This window comes from Argopecten irradians, chromosome 2 (genome assembly GCF_041381155.1).
Source record: "Argopecten irradians isolate NY chromosome 2, Ai_NY, whole genome shotgun sequence".
In the NCBI taxonomy this organism is placed as follows: Eukaryota; Metazoa; Mollusca; class Bivalvia; order Pectinida; family Pectinidae; genus Argopecten; species Argopecten irradians.
Window position 1 is genome coordinate 44681844 of NC_091135.1, and position 25211 is coordinate 44707054.

At 34.6% G+C, this 25211-nt stretch overlaps 2 protein-coding genes across 2 annotated transcripts; both read left to right on the plus strand.

Annotated features, from left to right (window-relative positions):
• Window positions 1-735: 735 nt before the first annotated feature.
• On the plus strand, window positions 736-6837 carry LOC138315639 (tyrosinase-like protein 1). Its single transcript, XM_069256812.1, has 4 exons — window positions 736-833; window positions 4060-4470; window positions 4858-4970; window positions 5070-6837. Exons 1-4 carry the CDS (start codon window positions 825-827, stop codon window positions 6655-6657), a joined length of 2121 nt encoding a protein of 706 aa, XP_069112913.1. The 5' UTR covers window positions 736-824; the 3' UTR covers window positions 6658-6837.
• An 11728-nt stretch (window positions 6838-18565) lies between these two features.
• Window positions 18566-23598, plus strand: LOC138315640 (uncharacterized). Its single transcript, XM_069256813.1, has 4 exons — window positions 18566-18595; window positions 20081-20677; window positions 21210-21319; window positions 22019-23598. The coding sequence occupies exons 1-4, from the start codon at window positions 18593-18595 to the stop codon at window positions 23499-23501; spliced, it is 2193 nt and encodes a 730-aa protein (XP_069112914.1). The 5' UTR covers window positions 18566-18592; the 3' UTR covers window positions 23502-23598.
• Window positions 23599-25211: the final 1613 nt, after the last annotated feature.

Genomic DNA, 25211 nt, shown 5'->3' on the forward strand with positions numbered 1-25211 from the left:
TTTAGGAAATACATCAAACGAAATGCGCACCATCGTAATGTCAATGGGCGTCTAAATGTTCTCAGGTGCAAACTGTTGGCATACATGTGATATATCACATTTATTGACAAATAAGAATACGATAACAACTTAAACGGTGTTTAAAGATATCAAAACAATTAAAATATGATTTAATAAATAAGCATCTTTACCAACAACAAACTTACCTTGAAGACATTATATGCTAACATACCGAGATTATTAAGAAACAATACAATTGTGGTATTTCATTGTAGAAAACTTGAATAAACTATAATTCGGATGAATTTCGTTTTTTTTTTTCTTTCTTGGTTAATTAGTATGTTAACAAATATCTTTCTCACTTGAATTGATAACCATATTTTGATTAATTATTGACATATTACAATTACTTTCTAAAAGTAAAAAGAGATTGAAAAGAAAATGAGGGAAAAAGAACAAGGACAGAAAATCTTAATTAATCAACCGTAATACTATTGATATATTTGATAAGGCATCTAATGACATTTATTTGACATGACATTTAAATATTTAAAAATGCATGAAAAATACGTATACTCATCTTCATTTCCATATACAATTCATTTTTGAAACTTTTCATTATTTTTCAGAGAACAAAGGTAAGAAAAAAGATAACAGGAAACAATCTTTAAACCAATCAACGTGCAGATAGCAAAGTGTCATGGCGACGATACGCAGAATTTGACTCCGGGCTGATGGGAAATGTTTGTCTGGTATAAATCAAATGACAATTGCATCAACAGTCAACACGTTAGCCGGGCATCAAGGGGGACACACACTAATATATGGACATGGTAAGTTTAAATATCTGTTTTTATTGACCACAAAAACACATTGATGACTCAATAGAATTTCACATATAATACTATCATAGGAATGAATATTTATAAAGACTAATTTACGCTTTTGATATACAAAGAAAATGTATTAATAATATAGGATCGGCAATTATTTTCCACTGCAAAACTAATGTCTTGGTTTGATTTAAATCTTATCGAAAACTTTGTGAAGAGAATTTTTATGTTCGATGATAATTTATTTAGAGAAGAGAAAAACTAAATGCAATCAGCACTTTGTTATTGGAATTGTTTTAAATACTATTTTGGCTGCTGTGATTTCTTATCTTAAGTTATTATTTCAACAGTTTCGATAGTTGATATGATTATAAATGTATTATATCATTTCATAACATAATCTTTTGTTTCTCTATTGCGTGTTATTTACACAATGACATTATGTGATGCAAATCAATTAGTGTGGCACAGATGAAGTATTTATACCGGAATTTGGTTATAATGCTGTGTCATTAGCGACACATAGGGAGGCATGTTTTGTGGGTTTTTATTGTGTTTTTTTATACAGATTATATTGAACAGAAATAAGGTTGTATTATACTTGTTGAAGTCAAGATAACCACTAATTGCACAATCGCAAAACTTCGTCATATAAGTGTAACAACATCATTTATAGACACCACTTTCTACATGGATATATTAACATATTATCGAATTTATTCTCGCGATTTTATGGTTAAATAATCATTTGGCGATATTGTTATTATTAGGATGATACTCTACACACAGTTTAAAACACAGTTTATACATAATTAAACACAAAATATTGCGCAATATGAAAATTTTCACGGCAAAATGTGTAATTGAGGAACGTAAAATACCCCCTCAAGTAAGCTTTCATGTTTACATAATCAACATGCTTTTGGTATCCACCATCAAATTAAACTTATTTTATATGATAAATCATATCGTGCCATCTGTATCCAGAAAGGACTGAATAAAACGTACAAATTAGTGCAGAACAATGGTATATAAAACAGATGGAATTTAACAACCTGAAAACAATGAAATTTCAACAAAGCAAATTTACCTTAAGCTCAAAATGATGGTTTTATTGTTCATCTTACAATTTATTGTGTACTTTTTTCAAGTTCAGATTCAATTATTCAACATATTACATAACATTAAGTAGCATTAAACAGATTCATTTATTCAACATATTATATTACATAACATTAAGCAGCATCAAACTGATTCATTCAACTCACAGCCTGTTATACTTTTCATAATTTTACTTTTCTCACATTAGTGGTTTTTTTTATATAAATTGATATACGACATCGAAAATGAACATTTTTATGTCCCTCTCCACTACAGGAGGATTCCTAACAAAGCAATAAGACTGATGCATTGTGTACCTTGATTAAATTAACACTTATTTTGATTTAGGCGAATTTACAATTATGATAGTATACGATTTTAACATAATGGATCTTTGATCGCCGTCGTGCTTGCGGAGTAAATATCTGATATATTTTTGCGGCATCGTTAATAATGTTCTTTTGGTTATAACTTGAGATTGACACCGAAATGTAACCCCTCAAGGAAAGAAAATAGCCAAACGGGCTAGGTCAGAAGTATCTCGGGTTACATAATAAAAAGCATCCCCAGTAGTTTGGAATCGTTTAATTTCGTCGTGCGTAATTTTCGAGAATTATGAAATTTTACAATATCATTGGCATAAATATTCGCGGAGAATTCTTACAATGTATAACATTTCATCAGAAGTAATTGATATTGTTTTCTTTGAATGTACCGATATTTTTGCAACGCATACACGTATATTTTTATTAAAAAAAAGATCAATAACAATTTTCGTGGAGGCCTAATTCGTTATTTGTGGTAAAGAGAACGAAAGCCACAGAAATAACATAAATCCATAGTATATATATCGTTTAACAGGAAAAGAAACTACCGATGTCATATCTCGGCAAGTAGGTAGAAAGAATCCAGAAAATCGTTTACAATTGGTAAACATGAAATTGAAAAAAAAACTTATCATGGAAGTGCTGATGAACTCTTAAGTGAGTAAAAATACGTGCTCGCGCAAGTTACCCGCATATAATATGTATCTCCGATGCGATCAAATAGTGTCCGTCGAGTTGAAAGGCAAATATGAACTCGTCGCCAAACATCTAGTTTTTATTTTTAACTAATGTCTTCGAATCTATTGTGATTTTGTTCTCTTGATGTTAAGATCAAAATGAGCGTGATAAACAGAAGCCTGACTTATGTGTAGTGTAACGTTGCGCCAACGTTTTATATTTGTTTTCTGCCCTGCAGGTAGGGCGTTAGAATTGTACCTGCTGCTCCTATTGCATGATCGTAAAAGGCGACTAAATTTAGGATCTTATCTTTTCTTCCTAACGAACTTTATCTGTCCTAATGCCTTCCTTGGCAACGCCTCACGTTTGGCCTTTCGTTGAGCGTTCGCCCCTGTGAGGAAGGCTCTGGGTTCTGTCCCCTGGCCGAGACACACCAAAGTCTATAAAAGTGGTAGTTTCTGCACCTGCTTAGCGCTCAGCAAACGGGGAGTGGGACGACTGGTTCGCCCGTTGTCAGTATAATGTGACCGGGTGGGGTGTGTTGCTTGGTGTCTTCGGCGGCATGCTTCAGTGATATAGCACTATAAAAAAGGGCAATAGTTCCACTTTACACTTTCTCCCAAAACACGCACCTCTCACAACATACACGCAACACACCGCATACATGGGACGCCGTCCTTACATGACCATAGCTGTTAATAGGACGTTAATTAATCAAACAAACAAACAATATTTGTTTTAATAGAGAAACCCATTCTGAAGAACAATTTTACATTACTGAGCCATTTCAATTATGTATTCATAAGTAGTATGGACGGAGGGAATGTTTTACATAAATCGACAATTATCCCTACGTGTTAATTGTCTTATCACCAGTAACATTGAAACCATCATATTGTATTTCAGCTATTCTCCATCAACCAAAGGCAAAGACAAATACAATAGAGATATTTTTTAAGTAAATAGTTGATATGCAAGCAGAATATGTGAAATAATCTTCCAACATGAATAATCTGTACATAAATACTCGATTTTTATTAACAAAATAGAAGCAGTAAAAATACAATTGTTAGTTTGTTTTTTCTTGCACGTTGTTTCATTTATTATTTCTTTTTTTCCAGATGAGCAATCGCCCCGGTGTATGGCTTCTTGCTATAGGCATTCTCGTTGGCGTTATAGCAACCGTTCATGGGTTTGTTGAGCCTATCCCAATGCCCGTAAACCTTGACGAATGCTACCAATTCCGTACTCGGAACCTCAGCATCACAGCTATACCATCCCAAGACATCAACATGTTTTGTATAACGAGGTTTCTCTACTCGACAGCCCATCTCCGTCCTCAGCGTCCGATATCTAACGAGACCATTTCCTACGCACAGGAGTTATTCCGTCAGCTCCTTTCTCAGTATAATCCCGAGAAAGGCCATCGAGTGAAACGGCAATTGAATAATGTCAGACAAGAAGTACGCACCCTAACGAGACCTCAATGGGAACTTTTCACCAACAGGATTAACATGCTTAAAAACTTCCAGGTAAAGAATTTATAATTAATAGTATTTCGAATGTATTTGGGGATATCTTATTTTTTCCAGAATAAAAGGTTAGTTTCCATGTACAAGTATGACATAATTGCGTAATTAATTTACTTTTTGTATTAATAATATCATATTGTGTTAGACATATCATATTGTGTCAATTCTTTCTTGTAACACCCTGTATAACTGCGTTCCTTTATTTATATGTCATGACGTTAAGCTATTATATTTTTTTCAATTTCAACAAAGTCGCCAGTCCACGAATATTTATATGTTTATGTGTTGACACCAAAGTTTTGTATTGTTTTAATAGAATTTATTGATACTATATGGAGTTGTGGAATGCCATTTGGTCTTATCACTAATTTTACATTCTTTATTCAGGTAGGAAATGGAATGAATCGTTATGATTCAATTGCTGATATCCATAGGCTCGTAGTCGCGTCAGCACACAACGGTCCAAACTTTTTAGGATGGCACAGAATCTATCTCTTATTGTGAGTATATAACCGTTTATGACAACACATACTACAAATCGTAATTGAGTGTTTCACTGTTTTAGTTCGCTTTAATATATTCTTTTATCACTCTTTCAGACTTCAGATTGCTTTGGGTGGTGTTCCTGTACCGTATTGGGACAGTCGATTCGATTTCCGTATGGCTGAACCGACTGACTCCGTCCTTTGGACATCTGAATTCTTCGGAAACGGTTTCGGATCTGTTACAGAAGGTCCTTTTGCGAATTGGGTAACTCCCGGAAATTCTCCTCTGATTAGAAATATTGGAAACGACGGAACTCTGGTAAATGATGATGGTTTCAACGCAGTGTTGACGAGAACCCGTCACCAGGAAATTGTGGAACCAAGTAACAACCCCATGTTTAGCTTAGAGGGTCACCACAACGGACCCCATGTATGGGTAGATGGTCAGCTCTCTGCTCCTGCCACGGCTGCCCAGGATCCCGTTTTCTTCATGCATCATTCATTCATTGACTACTTTTGGAGTCTTTTTAGGCAAAGACAGGCATCGCTTAATATCAATTCAGCCACTGATTATCCTCCAACTAACAATCCGTTGCAACAACCTTTCGCACAAATGATTCCGTTCAATTTGCGTAATTTCCATGGATACAGTAATTACTTTGCTAGTCTTAGTCGTTACGCACCTTCCCCGACATGTCCAGCTTGTGGAGGCAGTCAATATCTCGAATGCGTGGGAGGCATGTGCCGATCACGTGTAGGTATGACACCAGGAGGAGGTGGTGGCATGGCAATGGCCGCTAGTTTCGCAGGAATGGGTGCTATGAGTGGTATGGCCCGTGCAAGCGTCGGTGGTCCGCAAAGAGCACGGGCTACAGTGCAGCAAACAGGACCGCTCGCTATTGGTGGACGATTCCGTTCTGCATTCAGAGACCCAAGAACAAGAATGGATACCTTACCAAATGCCCCAGAAAATCGCGCTAGAAGAAGTACTAGGGACACTAATGACACCAGAAGCAGCTCTAATGCTAATATGGATACTTCCCAGATAAACAGACCCTATCAAAACACTTTTGTATTAAACGGGGTGGCAAATGCTAGCCTTTGGGCCTTTGTTCCCGTTAGGGTTATATTCGAGAGACCGCCCGAAGCTCAATTCGAGTCATATTTAATTCAAGACGGCAAACTAGTCAAGAGCTCTGATATGTTTTCTAATAAGAATTACACTGGATTCACTCTCGAGATCAGGAAAAAGATGCCAGCGACCTACAAGAAATGTCATGTTTCCGGTTCCGGTGCGTCCAAGGTTTACGTCCAGACTGACGGTATTGATTATTCCGGCAGGTACAAGGACTATGCTGTAGTAGATGAGAGACTTCCTATCTCATCTTCTATGACGTATGTCGGGGTCAAAAATCCTACCGATGGGGCCGCACAGTTCTATATGACGGCGTACGACTCCTGCGGACGTGTGTGTAAACCCCAGTGTCTGATTAACGGGCTCTATCAACCATGTTCGGGTGCTTTCCGTGTCACGTCATCATTTCCTAAAATGTACGGCCTAACATTTGAGGATGCCATAAAAGGAATCTGGAAAAAAGGTGAAGGACTCAATGTTGATCCGAATGGCGCCGGCATACCCGTTACTTTCCTTTGTGAAATCCAATATTCCTGGCCCTGGACCCAACAGTCTAGTCAGCTTTAATACGTCCATTAGTCCATTATAACATCTGCTTCATGCAGTTTAAATTAATATCAATTGTGTTTATAAACGTAGTGTTGAATTAATGAAATGTTCATATTTGCCATGTGTGTAAACTTGTATTTTTTCAAAACCAAAATAAAATTTGAAAAACGATTAGCATCAAACCTAATTATAAGCTGATGAATTGAGCATTTGTTATATATGTATCAGACATTCTGAAGATAGTATTCCACAAAAATACATAATGAAACTGTCATATTATTGATCATATTAAGGACGGCCAATTGAAAAAATCACTGACAAAGTAGAAATAATACCATTTAAAATACTGGAACTGTATTTCAATGGTAGGTTTGATATTCAATACAATTCGTTGTATAAAACGAATGAAATACTATTATCTCCAACGGGAAGATGGATAGTCTAGATCTGTTCCGTCTGCGATAACATGGGCCTGAATCAGATGGATATTGTGGTCAGGTTAAAAACTAATATGTCCGCTGTGATCACAATTGAAGTTTATCTACATTATCACATATACACGTGCTAATTTTTCGAAAGGACATTAATTACAAATCAATTGCGTAGCTCCTTAATTTTGATCTACAACATGACAAATCTTAAACAAAATATATGTTTCTACAGCTCTTCTTAATCCACTCATTACGCAATGTCGAGCAAGTTACACGCCTGTGAGTACGAAGTTAACATACAATGTATCATCAAATAATTTCACCTTAATTGTTTCCAGACAATACAGTTGCAATGAACATTAAAAAGATCATATCCAGACACGTTTATTCAATAAATCATTTATATACAATTTTGACATTAGTTGTCCTCTCGTAGGACGGTTTTCATTCAACACTCATCACTTACAGACATTTTTATTCACTTCACATTCTATCGTGAACATGGATTGTTTTCCTAACCTAGATGTTTAATATAAAGTATAGAAGAATTTGTATAATATAACAATAACACATACTTTGTCTCTATCACGTTCTTTCATTCAATCACCAAATTTAGATATAACAATAATTCCGCGCATGTTTTCCTTCCATCGCTTTCATTAGATTTACACTATACATTAAGTAAGATAATTTAAAAGTCATCCTCTTCCTTTTGAATCAATATACGATTATGACAACTTACAGATTTCTTTGTTGATGATTAAATTAACTGCTACTTGGATAAGAATCCTTCGCCATGGAAATCTAATAATCACTTCGGACAGCATCGTAAGGTATATGTCAACCCTCATCGCTTGTCATTCACGTCACATCATGATTCTCTGCTGAATATTTGAGGCTGAAGTTCTTCGGAATGTAGGTTGTTATAGTAGTAATAGTAGTAATATTTTCTCAACAAGGCTTAAACCAAAAACAAAAAAACACAAAAGGCTCAATTCATAAAACCTCATTTATGATCCTATTTTATCGAGTTGGTAGCGATTATTATGTCAATTATGGAACTAGGTCAATATAAGAGCGTTTCATGTACTTTTCTCGTAATGAGAAAATTAACCAGCTATAAAACATTTAGCTTAAACGTGTCATTCTATGATGGCAGGTGTCTAGACAGTGGTTATATAGATAAAACCCGACCTGTCATAAACAGATGTCATGAACTTGGAAGGCTCAGACACAGGGAGTTGTTTCAGCTGTGTATAAGATAGCAGTGACAATAAACAGGACGTGTTAAAGCTGAAGACATTACAGGTGAATCGGCTTTATCACTGGGATAAAATGCAGAGCGACATGAAGGAGCGGAAACCTGACTAGATAAACACGTGTAATTGAACAACTGAAGCAAAGGTCCTTTTATGTTCTATACATAAAGTGTAAATGATGTATGCCGACAAGGCATGTTTGTATGTAATAGTGATATACGTACTTTGTATTCACTAATAAATTCTGTAATATAATGTAATGAAATTAACGGTCATTTAATAGATACCATCGAAATATTGGTCTCGGATTCATAAATGTAGATTCTTATTATTTCTAATTCTTTCATGTGGTGACTTTTTTTTTACTTCTTAATTGATCGAGTGTTCCTATTCCCACAAGCTCATTTGATACTTTAAACGTTTTTTAACGAAATGACGCAAACTTTATTTTAACAAGTAATGATGAATCACCATATTCACAAAGAGGTATGACGCATATCGGCTCGTTTCGATCTAAAGGTGATCGTTTTTCAAAATCCAAAAATATATATAATATCACTGTTCTGAATACACCTACTTCACATCTGATAGATAAATGATCTTATTTGGGAAAAAGTAGTTTGTTAATTCTAGTAGATAATTCATTAAATGACCACAAATGTGCATCATCGTGCGATTTGTGATTTTTTGTGAGGGTTTTCCTCATATTAAAGTGAACAGTCGGGCAAGGATGGCTAAAGTCGGTAAAAATGGTGTGAATGTAACCATTATACTTTCTTATGAAATGAAAAAAATAAAATCTCTCGTCAAAATCTGTCGAAGATCGAAGAAATTAATTATGGAAATTATAAAACGTCCTCCCGGCTCACTATGTCCGTGGTTACATTTCCACGCAGCCTCATTTTCAATGATTTCAACTTTTCTTTACTTTAATGGTCAGAACTGGGAAACTAAGCAGAACTTTACCATCGTATTAATATGTGAGAACTTTTGGAAGGCCAATGAACGCATTTAGACTGGTTTTCTTTGCCCGACTATTCACTTTAAAATCCAATTTTTACAAACTGCGCATCAGAAGACCACCTTTTATTATGGTTCATTTTATTCAGCGATGTAAAATACAACCTTATTCATGTTCCCAAAAACTGGTCCTCTTATGCGCTCATGCCATAAAATGAGAAAAAAATCACTGATAAAATATTTTAATTCGATATCACCCTGACTGAGGTTGAATTAATGTAAAAACAAGGCGAAGTATCAAGTTTGTGTAATTCGCAGGTTTTCGGCCTCATTGAAAGTCAAGGGGATTGTGGAGAGGCATAGCTCAGATGGTTGAGACGACCTTATGCTGAAGGTTCAGGCCTAACTGTTATTTGTTCTAATTTTTTTTTTACGTTTTTGATCACTGGTATGAAAAGCCTTATAAATTGAATATCCTATTAATGATAACAATAAATTGGTTTCGAAGTGGGCTGATTGGTTAATATAATATCCAGTTATGATGTATTTTAATTTCTTCAAATTTTCTGTGTATCGAAATGAAATATATTTTTCTTCTATGTTCTTCCAAAAATTATCAAAGAATTTGCATTCAATAAAATAGTGAAGATTGTTTTCGTCTACGTGACATACATTACAAAGATGATTTTCCTCAATTTTTAATTATCTAAAGTGTTTTTTAGTTGGTATTGTATTATATAGTTTCCATCTAAATATTTCATGCTGATTATCCTTCAATTGACTGCAAATAAAATACATAAAATCTCTACATGGTTGTGTATATTCATACTGGACTAGATTAGGTACAAGTTGTTCCATAATATATGTTATACTTCAAAATTTTATAACTGAAAATAAATATATGAACAATTTTAAGCGTGCGGAATAAAAAGAAATACATTCAGGTTCCGTTCCCTAATGACGTTGGCACGTAAATGTATCTTTCTTCACGCCAGGGGAACATCATTTCGACACTGTGATTTATATTCTTTTCAAGACATAGGTATTATGGTCCCTTAATGTTTAGTTTCATAGTATTTTGTTCTGTTTAAGTAATACCAGAGTGGCAGAATGCAATCTCCAACGCCAGAAAACTTTTATCAGTCTTTGATAGTTGTGATGTAAATTTTATGAAACATCAAGCATGGCGTCGTTTTGTATTATCACATTATGCAAAGTTGGTCTTTTATGAAAATCATTGTCAGGGATAGAGAAGGTTGGTTGTACTGCTAGTATACAATTTTGAAAAGTAGGTTTTTTGCGGTCGAGATTCTGGTATTTTATTATTACGTTTCAAATTAGATAATGAATTGTGAGGCGTGTAACATGCTTTAAGGAATACGCTGCACATATGTGGAAGTATAGGAGAAACACCGAAAACTGTGGAAGAGTCAAGATAATGAATTGTTCGAGGCACTGTGGGTATATTTCTGACTACATGCTAGGCCTTTTTCACCAGTCTCCACAATTACCTTCAACTTTGGAATAGTTACCTTTCCTGTGGAATAGTTACTAACTATTCCACAGCAAAAGGTAACTATTCCACAGTAGTAGGTGATAATATTAGACTTTGCACCAACTATACCTCAAGCTATAACAATAGATGACATCACAGCCATGTTTTAACCCCAGTTATTCACCGGTATTGCATGTAAGACAAAAGATACCATGATGGTTTTGTGTTATGATCTCTTATCATTTAACTTCCTTGTAGTCCTAGTATATCATACGTGTACCTGTTCTTTGTCGATGTTAGGAATTTTATTAACTGATCAAGTTATGTGAAAATGGTTTGCTTGCTCCTATGTAGATCATGTCTATTGATGTGTGGCCATACTTAAATGTCCGTATAGATAAATATCTCTATTATCTTTCTCTATACTTAAATGTGTTTCCTTACACACAATGGTTTTTCCACTTACCAAAATCCTGTCCCTGATACAAAATTATAACAATATCGCTAGTGTATCGAGACATTAATTAGGTTTGTTCTGTTTAACGTCATATTATCAGTCAGTGTCATTTATGGACGGTCTCCCTCCCGTGTGTGCAATGTTGCAGGTGTGCTTACCTGTAGCCGGGTATAATATAATTTAATTCGTTTGAATCTCATATAGGGGAGAATAACGAGTTTTACCGAGTGGTGTTCTTCCTGCACTTGAAGTCTTTCGGATATTTGGGACGATTTTAAAGGAAGAACATAAATGATGTAGACTTATTATGATAGGAACTTCGTGATAACGTGAAAATCGCGGTAATGTCAGCCCAAGTGAAACGCATCAAACCTGAGTATTCGTATCAATGGAGAACGGCCAAAAGTGGAGCGGTCTCAAGGGAAACGTTAGGAAAAACAAAGTTTAAGAAAGAAGAGAAAAACTAACATCCTAAATTTTGTCGCCTTTTATGATCATGCAATAGAGGCAGCAGTACATTTTAACGCCATACCTGCAGTGCATTAACTGACCGCAGCCCTCTGACTGAACGCTATACTGAAAACAAATTTAGCATAATATGCCCTAACATTACCTCGAACACCATGGATTAAGCATTATCCAAATTGAACCTAATACGAAGTTGACTTTTAAATTCCACATCCAAAAACACTATAAGCACCTTTATTTTGCTCACAAAACACTTTTACAAAACCCAGATGCCTTTTGTAGTACAATGACAGAGAACCTATATGATACCTTAAAACATTCAAAAGGCCCAAGGGGCCTGCTCCATGGTTGATGGTTTTTTTTAAACCAAATAATGGCCAAATTTGGAGAGTTTTATCAAATTTTCAACGAAGTGGTACACTCACGTCTGGTTCTTGTACATCCAAAATACTTAGTATTTTGATTATAATGTCAACAAATGATGATGAAAGCTTTTTAAATAATCTGAAACCGGTAAAATGGTCATCTAAAGATAAAACTGTTGGAAGGTCTATTCTTTTAACATTCAAGCAAATATTGTAACTTTGCATGGAATTGATAATTAATTAGGAAAACAATGCCACTTATTTTCAAACATATTCATGTTTACAATACTTAAGTTCCATCTAATTATTAGTGAAATATTAGCATTTGTGTGCTTCAGTCAGAAATTTAATTAAGGGAATTCAATAGCGGATTTTTTTCTTTTTCGAATTTTTATTCCAAATGCTCCCCCACTTCCGGTTACTGTACACCTACACATTTCTGTATTTGCAAACTACACCTAGTAAGTGACCATAGTAAAAATTTCGGAAATATCAAAAACCGAGAAGTTTGTCATTTCAAGGTCAAATCTTGCGTATTTGGTCAATTTCTACACATCATCAATATTGTATAAGACACTACATTTGTATATACTGTTCACTTAATAATGCATAAAGACCATAATATTCAAATTGGGAATAAATGAATTTTTGGTTATCATTCTTTTAGCCATTTAGGCAAATTTAAGACTAGAATTTATGGAAAATGATGTGATACATTTACCATATCCTGTGTAATTCAATATAAGGATACATATTCATATTAAAATTTAGGTTTGTTCATAAAAATGTTATTTCATGCAATTGCCATATACACTTGACAAGTTTATATTAGTCTTGTGGTTAGATAAATGGTTCCTGTAATATTTCATTTTGAAATAAAATTCAATTCAGCATGATATTAAGCCTCTGATTATAAATCATGCAAACTATGGATTGATACAAAGAGTTTCATTTACAAAATACATGGGAACTAGTGGATATTTATTTAGCTTTGAATTAGGAGTAAATATGAATGTGAACATTCGGCATCCAAATTTGGCCATTTTTTTTATTCAAGACTCTGTAAAAGTTCTATTGGTAGCTCTATTAGATCCTTTCCGTGATTTTAACACTTCATTGAATTACTTTGATTTTGAAATTTTGATATTTACCTTTAAAGTGGTGATCATTACAAGTTACATTTTCTTGTTTGTCTGAGTAGCGGGCATTTCTTCTGATTTATCTTACTACTGTAGTTTGTCTCTATTTCCTCTATTCTTTGTTCAGTTTGCCTCCCTTTACATACCTATATAGGTATCTGGTAGTTATGAAATTGCTTGATGTCTTTATTTTATTGCTATTAAGTCTTCCAATTTTAATTTTTCTATAAATAGCCTACTAAATTCACTTTTTCCGTATAGTAACACAGCATAAAGAGTATATTAAGAATAGGAAAGCGTTTTTATCAATACATTGTTTATCATCTTAACCGTCGTGGCTTCTTAAACTTAAAATGTACTCGATTAAAATCGTTTGTAATACACAAATATCGTCTCATCCATTTTGACCGACTCCATAGTTTGAGTGTCTTAGGGAATTCTACACTGCCCGATAAATTATCTAATTTACACGTTATAATGATATTAATGGCTGTCTCGATTATATCGTAATAACAAATGTTATCCGAGGTATTGTTCTATGAACGTATCAATTAACGTAACGGTTGGTTCTAACTTATGCATTCAAACATTATATTATAGATTATGTCTTTTTTATTGAAATTCCATCAGTCATTTCTCCTTGTAAAAGGGAAATCTACAAGATATCAAACTAAATAGAAACATATTACATAACATTTTGTGGTATTGATAATTCTAGGATGCTGTAATTCGAGTCGTTAAAATAAAGGTGTTGCTTCACAGATCTTCCAAACAATGGCTATACTTATATGTAACCTATCATGTAGGAACGATGGGGTTATCGCTATTCTTGTGGTTTGGAGTGATTGTTAAAACAGACATCCAGAAGAATTAAAACACGTGCCCGGTTTAGATGTGTAGGAAAGCCGGAATAACCAGAGTAGAACCAACGACCAGCGGTCAGTACCTGTAACTGCATCACATTGGATTCGAACTCGTGACCCAGAATGGAAGGCTTATATGTCGGGACATTTTTACCGCGGTCCCATTAATTTTGATTATATGTATAATGTACTGCTTCTAATGTATCATTTGTATTAATTATTAATTGGACGACTTCGGAAAAATATTTGTATGTTTAAACTGAATTATTTGGCATAAAAACACAAATCTATAATACATTGTATCTTGTAGATAACGGTATGTGTTTTGCTCCTGGAACACATTTGGTCTGTATCCCATGAGTAGAATGAGTACCTTTCACGTGCACAATTTTCAACTGAAGAAAAAAAATCAATATTAATATCAAGTTATACAATAAATGTATATAAGTGGTTCAAATACTATAAATTAATATTTCAAAGAGTATAATTTGTAAATTTCATTTACCTACAACTGCCCCTCATACTGACATATTGATTCATTTTCATATCTTTATGAATATTTGTTGAAATCGGTCCCGTATTGTTATTGAGGGGATGATAAAATGGAAAGATTATTTTGCCTATTATCTGTGTTTTGGAAAACTTGTGTTGCTATATGAAATAATGATGAATGTTATTCGGCTACAGAAAGGTATTTCGGTACGCTTTGCCATATGGAAATTATACCTCTGACTTTTAATATGACTAATAATATTTTAATGAAGCATACTGTTGTATTGATATTAAATATTTTGATGATCTATTTTAACTTTGACAATTATAGACAATAAGAACAAAAACATTTGAGAATATATGATGAAGCAACTAGATGACAAATAATAATGTAATGTGTACACAATTCCGATCAATGATTACAGAGTTTCCCACTGTTATTCAAACAATATGTTGGGTTTGTTTCTCTTTTGCGTCCATTTGATTTTCTAAAACCTATCAGCCAACAATGCAAGGAACACATAAAAAGATAAACAATATTTTTTCCTTTTGAAGAACTGAAACATTTTAGACATTCGAATCGCTATTTGTTTGCAAACTGTGTGAATCCGCGATTCTCACAAAAGTTTGCAATTTTTTTTCCATACCTCTATGAAGTTAAAAAATAGTTCCATCAATGCTTATAATAATTTATCAGACAACTTGATAATATAAAATACGTTTAAATGTACGATTTAATTGATTTTACAATGGAATATTTTTTTATAAATCAATACGCAACGTCGACGTCTCTATTGTGACGTCATGAATAAGTCGGGTTTTCGCGCCATTCTCGGATTATTTCTTCATAGTATATGAAGAAAAAGAATCTGCCAATCAGAGAGTCGGATTGGGTATGAAAACAAATGAAAATTAATTATTGCAGTTTTCCAAATTTGAAGTTTTGCTTTGATGAGTTTTACTTAAGCATTGATGTCACTATTTTTTAATTTTATCGGGGTATGAAAAAAAATTATTTGCAAACTGTGTGAATCCGCGTAGCGGATTCTCACAAAAGTTTGCAAACAATTTTTCTTTTCATAACCCGATAAAATTAAAAAATAGTGACATCAATACTTATAATTAATTTTATACTCTATTTGATAAAATGAAGTATGTTTAAATGTAACATTACAGTGTTTTTTCAAGGGACTCTTTTTCCCGAATCAATACGCAACGTCAATGTCTCTATTGTGACGTCACGATAACGTCGGGGTTTCGCGCCATTCTCGGATTTTTTTTTTCATAGTGGTATGCAAAAAAAATATTGGCCAATCAGAAAGCCAGATTTGGTATGAAAACAAAGAAAAATTAATTATATCTTTGAAGTATAACTTTCCCTGTCACATAATTATGTCTTTTATTACTCAGTTCCAGAAAATATTTGTTCTTTCTTCTACCTCCTCATTATAAGTAGGTTGTAGGTCACAGTAGAGTAATAGTTGTGTGTATTGCATTGTTGAACCAATCGGCCGACAATCATCCATGATAGCTGAAGTTTATTACTGCTATTTTTCAAATAGCCATAAAGGGTTCGTTCTGAGATTTCTTACACGTTTCTCTATGACCCTTACCGTGCCTATTGTATTTTGGGACCAATCGGTCAACAAGATGGCCTACAGACAGCCATCTTTTATTTCGATAGTCGAAGTTTGTTAATGCCATTTCTCAGGAAGTATTGAAGGGATCTGTCTCAAATTTGATATGTTGGCTTCCCTACAACCCATGCATATTACATTTTGGGACCAATTGGTCAACAAGATAGCCAGCAGGCCGACATTTTGGAATTTAATGGTGAAAGGCACCGCCATTTCTCAGAAAGTAATGAAGGGATCTGTCTCGAATTTCCCCTGCATCCTGGTAGTTCATTGTACGTGGGGCAATTTTCCAATTTTCGAACAAATGGACAAGATGACCGGAATGTATACATTTTGAATTTTGATCGTAGAAGTTTGCTTCTGCTTTTTCTTAAAACATGTTACAAAGAGCTCTTTGAAATTTCGTATAAGGTAATATCATGAATGACAAGCAGTCATCTTGGATTTTGTCACTTTCTCAGAAAGTATTGCAATGGTATACGTAGCTTCCCCAAAGTAGACATGTACGGTATTCTTGTTCTTGAGTTCTGCATAGCCATTTTTAATTAATTAAGTCCAAGCACACAATTGCAGATAGTGATCATATATAAAATTTGACAATTACAGAGACTTTTACTCTGATAAGAAACTTAATTTGAGCAAATGTATGGAAATTTACTCTATGTTCATTTAATATTAGAATAGAAAATATTCGGCTCGGGCACTATTCCATCCCTCAACAATACTATGAGGCAATAGTGCCCTCTCAACCAGGCCATAATGGATTTAGTACAACACCCTCACATTAGACCCGTTTTCATGTCATCGTAACAGCAACACGTCAAGCGACATCTCGCAATGCTCTCTTCATTTCCACACCACTTTGTTATATCAAAAGTACAAGATATGAATTGTCACAGAAAACTGTGTTTCTATATAACTGGATTCAGCTTCATGAAGATTAAAAGTATATCAACATGAATAAACTGTCTTCTGTAGAAAAGGAGCATTTACTTCCATCCCCGCACACAACAGCCTGTCCGACATCTTCGTTATAATGACGTCATGTAATGGTAACGTCACAATACATTCGCGTTCGATTTCGCGCCACTTCAATAGTGTCCGCTTGCGCTATTGCAAATAGTACCCATATGTGTAGCCAATCAGAATTAAGTATTCTGTCACGTGAGGTACTAACACTCTTTATTCCTCAGAAACAAAAAATTCTTTGGTAGGCGTCAAGATTTCTTGTTGATTAAAAAAAAGCGGCATAGTTTTGTACATTGTTTTGGAATACTGTTTATATAAAATTAGCATAACACTGTAATAAATTATTATAGTGTCTCTTTGATAGAACAATATTAACAGTTTGCACTGGCATGGACTCAATAATCATGCTTTCTAGTATTATCAATATCAGTGTGTAATGTTAGCACAACACGCGCGGCGATTCTATTGTTACGTGAATAGTCGATGGCGTAGCAACGTGGGATCATGACCCCACTTTTGGCGGGAACATATGAATTACTCTGTTCAATCGAATTCGTTTACGATGACGGAAGAGAAAAAATATGGGTATTTTAATAAAAAATATGCAACTGCCGCGGGAAAAAATAATATTCATTTACTCGATAAACTGTAAATATAAGGAATAGATGTTTATTTTGTTGAGGTTATGAGGGTATAATGATAATGGAGCCCTAGTAAATTTTATGTAACCCGGCTTCGCCGGTGTTACATAATTTACACGTGCTCCATTATCATTATACCCTTATAACCTCAACAAAATAAACATCTATTCTTTAAATAAACCATGCAGACAAAGCCATTGCAGTTCCGGGAATAAACAATGAGCTTATTTGTATAAAATTAGCATAACACTGTAATACAATGTGATTTAGTGTCTCTTTGATGGAACAATAAGCTATGCAGTTCTGGGAATAAATAATGAGTTTATTCATTGCAGTATAGTCTATATTATATTTAGTAATGCCCTTTAAAGTCGGATGTCACTCAATACCGGATATGAAATTCGCGATTAACATTGATTTTAAATTAGAAATAGATATATGCATGCTTAAGTATATATGATGCAGTTTTTGTTTTGATCTGTAATAATTCCAAACAAATGATCTATGATAACTCAAACATTATGGTAAATGTGTTATATATATTGAGAATTTACTATGTGGTAATCATTGGTAGAATTTCTCTTAGAAGATCCTATTTTTTCTTACGAAAATTGAAAGTCACACACATCATGCTGCTAATTATAGGAGAGGCGAGAGATTGATCACTTAATTAGATATGCCTTTATGCTAATTTGACTAAGTATAAATAAAAATGCTCGGCTATCAGTTACAGAATGTAATACCTAAATCGCAAAGGAATCGAATGAGTTTGTAGCCATGGTATGTATTGAAACTTTAAATATACATGTATATTATACACAGTACAAATCCTAACCTGCAGTATATTTTGTGTGTATTTTTATTCATTTATTTTCATTTTATTTATTTATTTTTAACTGACAAAAATACAAATGTAATTGCAATATCACTGTATAAAGTTTAATAATTTCCATCTCAAGTTAGAGTAAAATATTTATGGTAGCTCAATACTTTTGGAGAAATCCATTTCATTTTTTGTAACAGGTCTAACGTTCTTGCATTTTTCATGTAGATTTCAAATCTGTAAAGAAAAATTGGTATTCTCGAACTACTCTTTGTGACATTTGATCTTGAAATATGCCATCCTTGCAAATTTGCTGACCGAAAATAAAATAATTAAAAAAGGATATGTTTTCTGTAATATTAGGGTGAATGTAGTCTCGATTCTGTTGATTTTATGTCCTTGTGTTTTAACGATAGAGCAATATACAAATCTCTTGTATTTTAACAACTGCTAACTAATTTTCATTATTTACCAGGACCGTTTCTATACGTAAATATCATGTTTTTCATATCTTCGAACCCTAAAAACATTGAATACGCCAAAAAGGAAATGAAAACCCATGTCAATTTCACAATATGTGTATATGATATGACCAAGGTAATATATTTTTCAAATATCATATAAAAACATGGGGTCCTCGAACAAATTTTGTAAGCTTGAAATTTGTATCTCGCAACCCTACCCTCATTGCATCCAGTGCTAGGATAGGTCATAATTGACTTTTTTTTTTAAATCTTGCCGCAAAAAACATTTCACATCTGTTCATTTTTATTATTATTATTTTTTAAATATTTTATCTGGTTTATGTTATTATCATTTTCTCCAATTTTTCTGTTTTAAGGAAACCCGTATGCGGTTGTTTTTAGAATTCCGGGATTTGGGTCCGGACGGGTCTCTTCTTATCATTTATTGTGACGAACGTTACTTCCAGTGTTTGAAAACCCATTTCCATTTAAGACAGGGACCGCAAAAACTTCAGTGGATTATTTAATGATTTTAAAATATCCAATTTTAATGTAGACAATTTTCACCTATTTAAAAAATACCCAAGTGGAATGTCATAGCGTATCGGAAACAACTTCCGCAGCTTCCGATATAACGTCATATAAATTGGCGAAGTTGTCAAAAGTATAGGCCTACATGTACCTTAATCGATTAATATTAAAAGTTTTTTTTTCTATTTTACCTTTTCTATAAATCACTTGTGGGTTATGTTTTCTTCGTTTTGATATGTTCGCAGTAACAGAAAAACTTCCTGTATCTGGATTAAAAAAAATCTTTATCAATCTTGAAAACGTATGATTAGATATTTTTACGCATGCTTTCAAGAAGTTTAAAATTTGCTTGTAAGATACTGAAATATGACTTATCAAAACATATGTTCAAAGTGTTATTTATCTATAAAAATCAAATGTTAGTAATTTGATTAACGTTAATTGAAGGTGGACACACGTTGCCTGTCTGGTGTTACCATATGGCTCCTAACCTGTCTACTCCTCATCATTAGTGTGACTGGGCTCGTTGAGGAGATACCTATGCCAAAAGAGTTAGAGGAATGCTACAAATTCCGGACCCAGAACATCAGCATCACTGAATTTGTATCAGAGGATATCAACATATTCTGTATCACCCAATTCCTCTACTCCTCAACACACCTTCGTCCTCATCACAAAGTAGCCAACGAATCTATACTGTACGTGCAGGAACTAATGCGTCAGATGTTTGGGGAAAGTTACAACCAACGGAGCAGGACAAGAAGACGCCACAAGCGGCAGGTTGTAGCTATACCCGACCAACCGAGAATAAGGCAATTGATTCCACCAAGGAGAGGACTTCAGCCTACATCTTGGTTAGGACAGATTCCGGGACTGGGAGAGATACCTGGATTAGGACGTATCCCAGGACCTGGTCTAGGACGACCACAGTTGCTCCTCCCTCGTCGTGCAGGCAGACGATGGGTTAGACGGGAGATTAGGTCTCTGAGTAGGAGGGAATGGGTCGACTTCGTCAACCGAATCAATCAGCTGAAAAGAACGCCGGTAAATATTATATTTGGAATATATTGATGTATTGAGAATGACGCAGTTAAATACAAACATAGCCATTCAGTAGATAATAGACCAATAAGACACGTTTCTAGTATCCACAATTGACATTTGTACTATGAATCGAGGATTTATAATTATTTAAGATTTGCTAAATAAATTAACATCATATGCATTATATATCTAGAAATTATGCTTTGAAAACAGTTATATATTTTACAATTGTATTATAAGAGTAATTAACTGATATTTTACTAAGAAACCTTAATTGCTGTGTGGGATCCTCTAAATCCCAGAAATGACGTTCTATCAACGTTACTACGTGCAGTCTGTAAACTTACTATTGCGTAAGTCCTTGAATGGTATCATAAGGAAGTATACTTTGGACAATGCCTTTCTATAAGCAGATATATGCATGACAAAAAGAAAAGTGTGTTTTTTTTAGTCAGTTATTTATTTTTTATTTCTTAACATGAACCATAATAATTTACTAAAGTCAAACTTTTGTTTTTATCCGTTTGTATAGGTTGGTCTCTCAAATCGTTATGATGCGCTTGCAGATGCTCATAGGATGGCGGTTCCAATCGCACACAACGGTCCTAATTTTCTCGGGTGGCATCGACTGATTATTGCATTGTAAGTTGCATAATGATCAATATTTCAGACCACTAATCATTGATGAACAAATGGATTCTATATTCGCATAGAACGAATTTACGTACCCGGCCTACTATACCTTTCGGCCGGGTACGAATTGGTCCCTATGTGTCGTAGTGGAGCACTGCCTCCGAAAATCACTCGGGCATAGTTTTCTATACTTTTTTGTAGGTTTCCAATTATTTTATGCGTATACATGCATTTACTCATTATTTTTGTCCAACTACCATTCTTAATATCTACCGTACCGCTCACAAGACGTCAAATTCACACTTTGAGGACTTGCCGTATAAATTCCCTTCAGAAAGACCTTCATATGTATTATGTAAAAAATAATGCCTCAATGAGAATTTGATATTTTATGTGTTTCAGTTTTATTGCCTAGTAGATAAGCGATATCAAACAAGTACGATGAAAATGCAAACAAACGTTTTATAATGGTTTGCATAATCATTACTTTGCTCCATAAGCAGTAATAGGCACCAATTGTAGCTCTAAAGACGACACCATTTTCTGTCAAAAAGTCTTTTGAGCTACAATATTGCAGCTAATATTCGCATAACTTCAGTAAATTAATGATAAATTTCAAATTTTGTGCCATATATTTAATGTGGTACAGAAATGGACCGAGTGCAGGTAGCTAATATTCTATACATAGAATGATGTTGTACATTTCAGACTTGAGCAAGCTCTCGGAATTGCCATTCCGTACTGGGATTGTCGCCTGGACTTTTACATGCCCAGACCCACAGAATCCATAGTTTGGACCGATGCTTTCTTCGGACCCGGCTTTGGTGAAGTAAGATCCGGACCGTTTGCAAATTGGGTAACGCCAACAGGTACGCCTCTCATCCGTAACATTGGTAGTGCGGGGTCTCTGATTAATGAGGATATGGTTGCTAATGTGATGTCTCGAGTCGACATTAACGATGTCACGGAACCGAGTGCTGGACCTTTTACATTTGAACGCATCCATAACGCTCCTCACGTGTGGATTGACGGACAGATGGCGTCCTCAGAGACGACTGCCTATGATCCAGTATTCTTTGTTCTCCATGCGTTCATCGATTACCTATGGTCTCTATTCCGCCATAGACAACGATTGGCTGGAATCAACCCTGCAACAGCCTACCCAGACTCACCAGATCCTAGGCAAGGTCCAGGGGCCCAGATGATTCCATTTAACTACCGTTGCATATATGGCTACTCTGAATTCCTCGAGAGAAGAGTAATATACGCTCGACCACCTAGATGTCCGTTTTGCGGTGGATATGCACAATGCTTACAGGGAAGGTGTGTATCTATTGCGGTTCCAGGAATAGCAAGAGGACCAGGGCAAGAAATATCAAGATTTACTGGTGGACAAGGGATAGCGGGACCCGTTTTTGCGTCTCCTGCTTCTGATGCTGGTACCGCGTCAATTGGCACGAAATTTCAAACAGATTTCCATGATTCAAGAAATAATCGCGCCAAACGTCACGTTCAAGAGGTCCGGAAACAACACGACCTCATTGCTAGCAAAGACAACTCTCAAATAAATATTCCATATCAGAACACTTTCGAATTGAATGGAAAAAGCAGCATTGACCTTTGGGCTTTCGTACCAGTAAAGATAATTTTTGAGAGGCCACCACAATTGCGATTTAAGTCATATCCAATTCAGAATGGTAACGTTTCTAGAACACATGATATGTTTATGCCATCTACAGATCCTGATACCAATCAAAGGCAACAGGCATTATACAAATATTGTCAAGTTTCCGGTTCCGGTGCGTCTAAAGTTTACGTCCAGACTGACGGAATTGACTATTCTGGTAGATACAAAGACTATGCTGTGGTGGATGAAAGGCAAGCCATATCGTCATCTATGACGTATGTGGGAGTAAAAAATCCCATGGATGGTACAGCTGAGTTCTATATGAATGCGTATGACTCCTGCGGCCGCGTCTGCCGCCCGCAATGTCTAAGTAGTAAAGGTTACAAACCGTGCAGCGGCGCCTTCCGCGTGACGTCATCATTTCCTATGATGTATGGTTTGACCTATGATGATGCAATTAAAAGAAATTGGATGAATGGTGGGGTTCTGTCAACGGAGATGAACTCAGCAGAAATCCCTGTCGTCTTCATTTGTGAAGTTCAGAAAACATGGTTATGGTCCTAAATCATATGTGATTCATATGTCTTATTGCATTTTTTATCAGATATTTAAGATTACTAGGTATCGCAATAATAAAATACTTGTCAGCAATGAATCTTAACAGACTTTTGTTTTAATTTGTCAATAGAAAAACGTTTATAAGATATATCGTTGAACTTCAAATATTGAGTACTTTCTTGACACGATAGGTGTGATTGTTGTGTTATGGCATCGACAGATGCTATGGTAACCATCCTAAACATACATAAATTGTGAAAATGTGGTATTTTGTGAATTTTACCCATTTTCGCTAAGGTGTAGAAACCATAGAGCGCATCATTGACCAAACTTCACATTTCTCCTGAAAATATGTTTGACGTGCCAACATATTCTCATAAAATATTAAATTTGTTTGAGATCGCGCTCTATTGTTTCTTCGATAACAAATAATTGGCTAGAAATAACAGATTTTTCAAATAATTAATTATTTAATTGATGCATATTGCGAATGATAAGCATGGTAACTAAAACTGTAAAAATAGACAACTTTAAAATCAGGGAAGTAATAAAATGGATTCGGGGACCGAAAATGGCCCAACCCGCACATAGTCCTTTGACAACAATTTATCCTAGATTAGGTTTTCTTAAACAAAGAAGACGTCAACTTGCACATGCAGTTAGATTCTCTCACCTGTTTAGGTTTAAGTGTTTGGCGAAGATTAGTTATTTCTTTTTTCATAATTTAATTTAGAATGTCTACGCAGATGTGATACATCACTCTTCAACATGTATATATAACTGACGCGAGCTTGTCACAGACAAGGGCGGTAGCCCTTTAATCACCATGAATTAATAATTTTATCTATCAATATGGTGTACGTGTGCTACCTGCGTCTTCAATTTGATTAAAAACAAAGATAGTCATTAAAGTATTATTAACATGTTAAAACTACAATATAGAATAGCTGTCAAATAATATTATTTCCACAAAATTATCTACCCATGTGAACGGGAATGTTACATATACATACAGAAAATCTTAAAGTGTATTAAAATCACTTCATCAATCGAAAAGTGATGTAAACGAATTCTTCAAAGTTATTGATTCATGAATACAAATGAATCAATAACATTCACTTGATACTTATTTTTGGACAGCTGATTATTTAGAAATGTCTTTCGTGTTTATCTTGAACCTGCATAAACCGAATGTTGATTTCAGATTATATGTTCTACTCTATCGAACATAGATTTCTGCACTTCCGTTGAGGGTATGATTTCTCTGCCTTACCCAGGGCAAGACAGACTGCACACATAGAACATATATATCGCGTGATAAGCCGGAAGTTATAAAACGTCATATCCACATAAACGTTAACCTGTGTAGTCCCATTGGACAATCACCTTTGACCCCGAGCTCGTGCTTCACGCTCGTGCTCTCCTTATTATCATCCCAATAGGAAATATCAAAAGCCTCCACATATTTCGTTTACCTTGTAAAAAGAGTATTTAAATAATAAATAATTTTGATATAGTGTATGTGTTAATATTTCTTTGATTTCGAATATTTCAAAACGATTTAGATTCTTATTTGTCAGAGTACAGCAATTTGATTAAGTTTTGACAAATAAAAATAAAAATCTCCAAGTTGATAAGTAAGACATTTAGTAAATAATGTTTATATTTTTTTGATATTGCGGTTAGTATGGTATTTAACATTTTATTTTTGTAGGA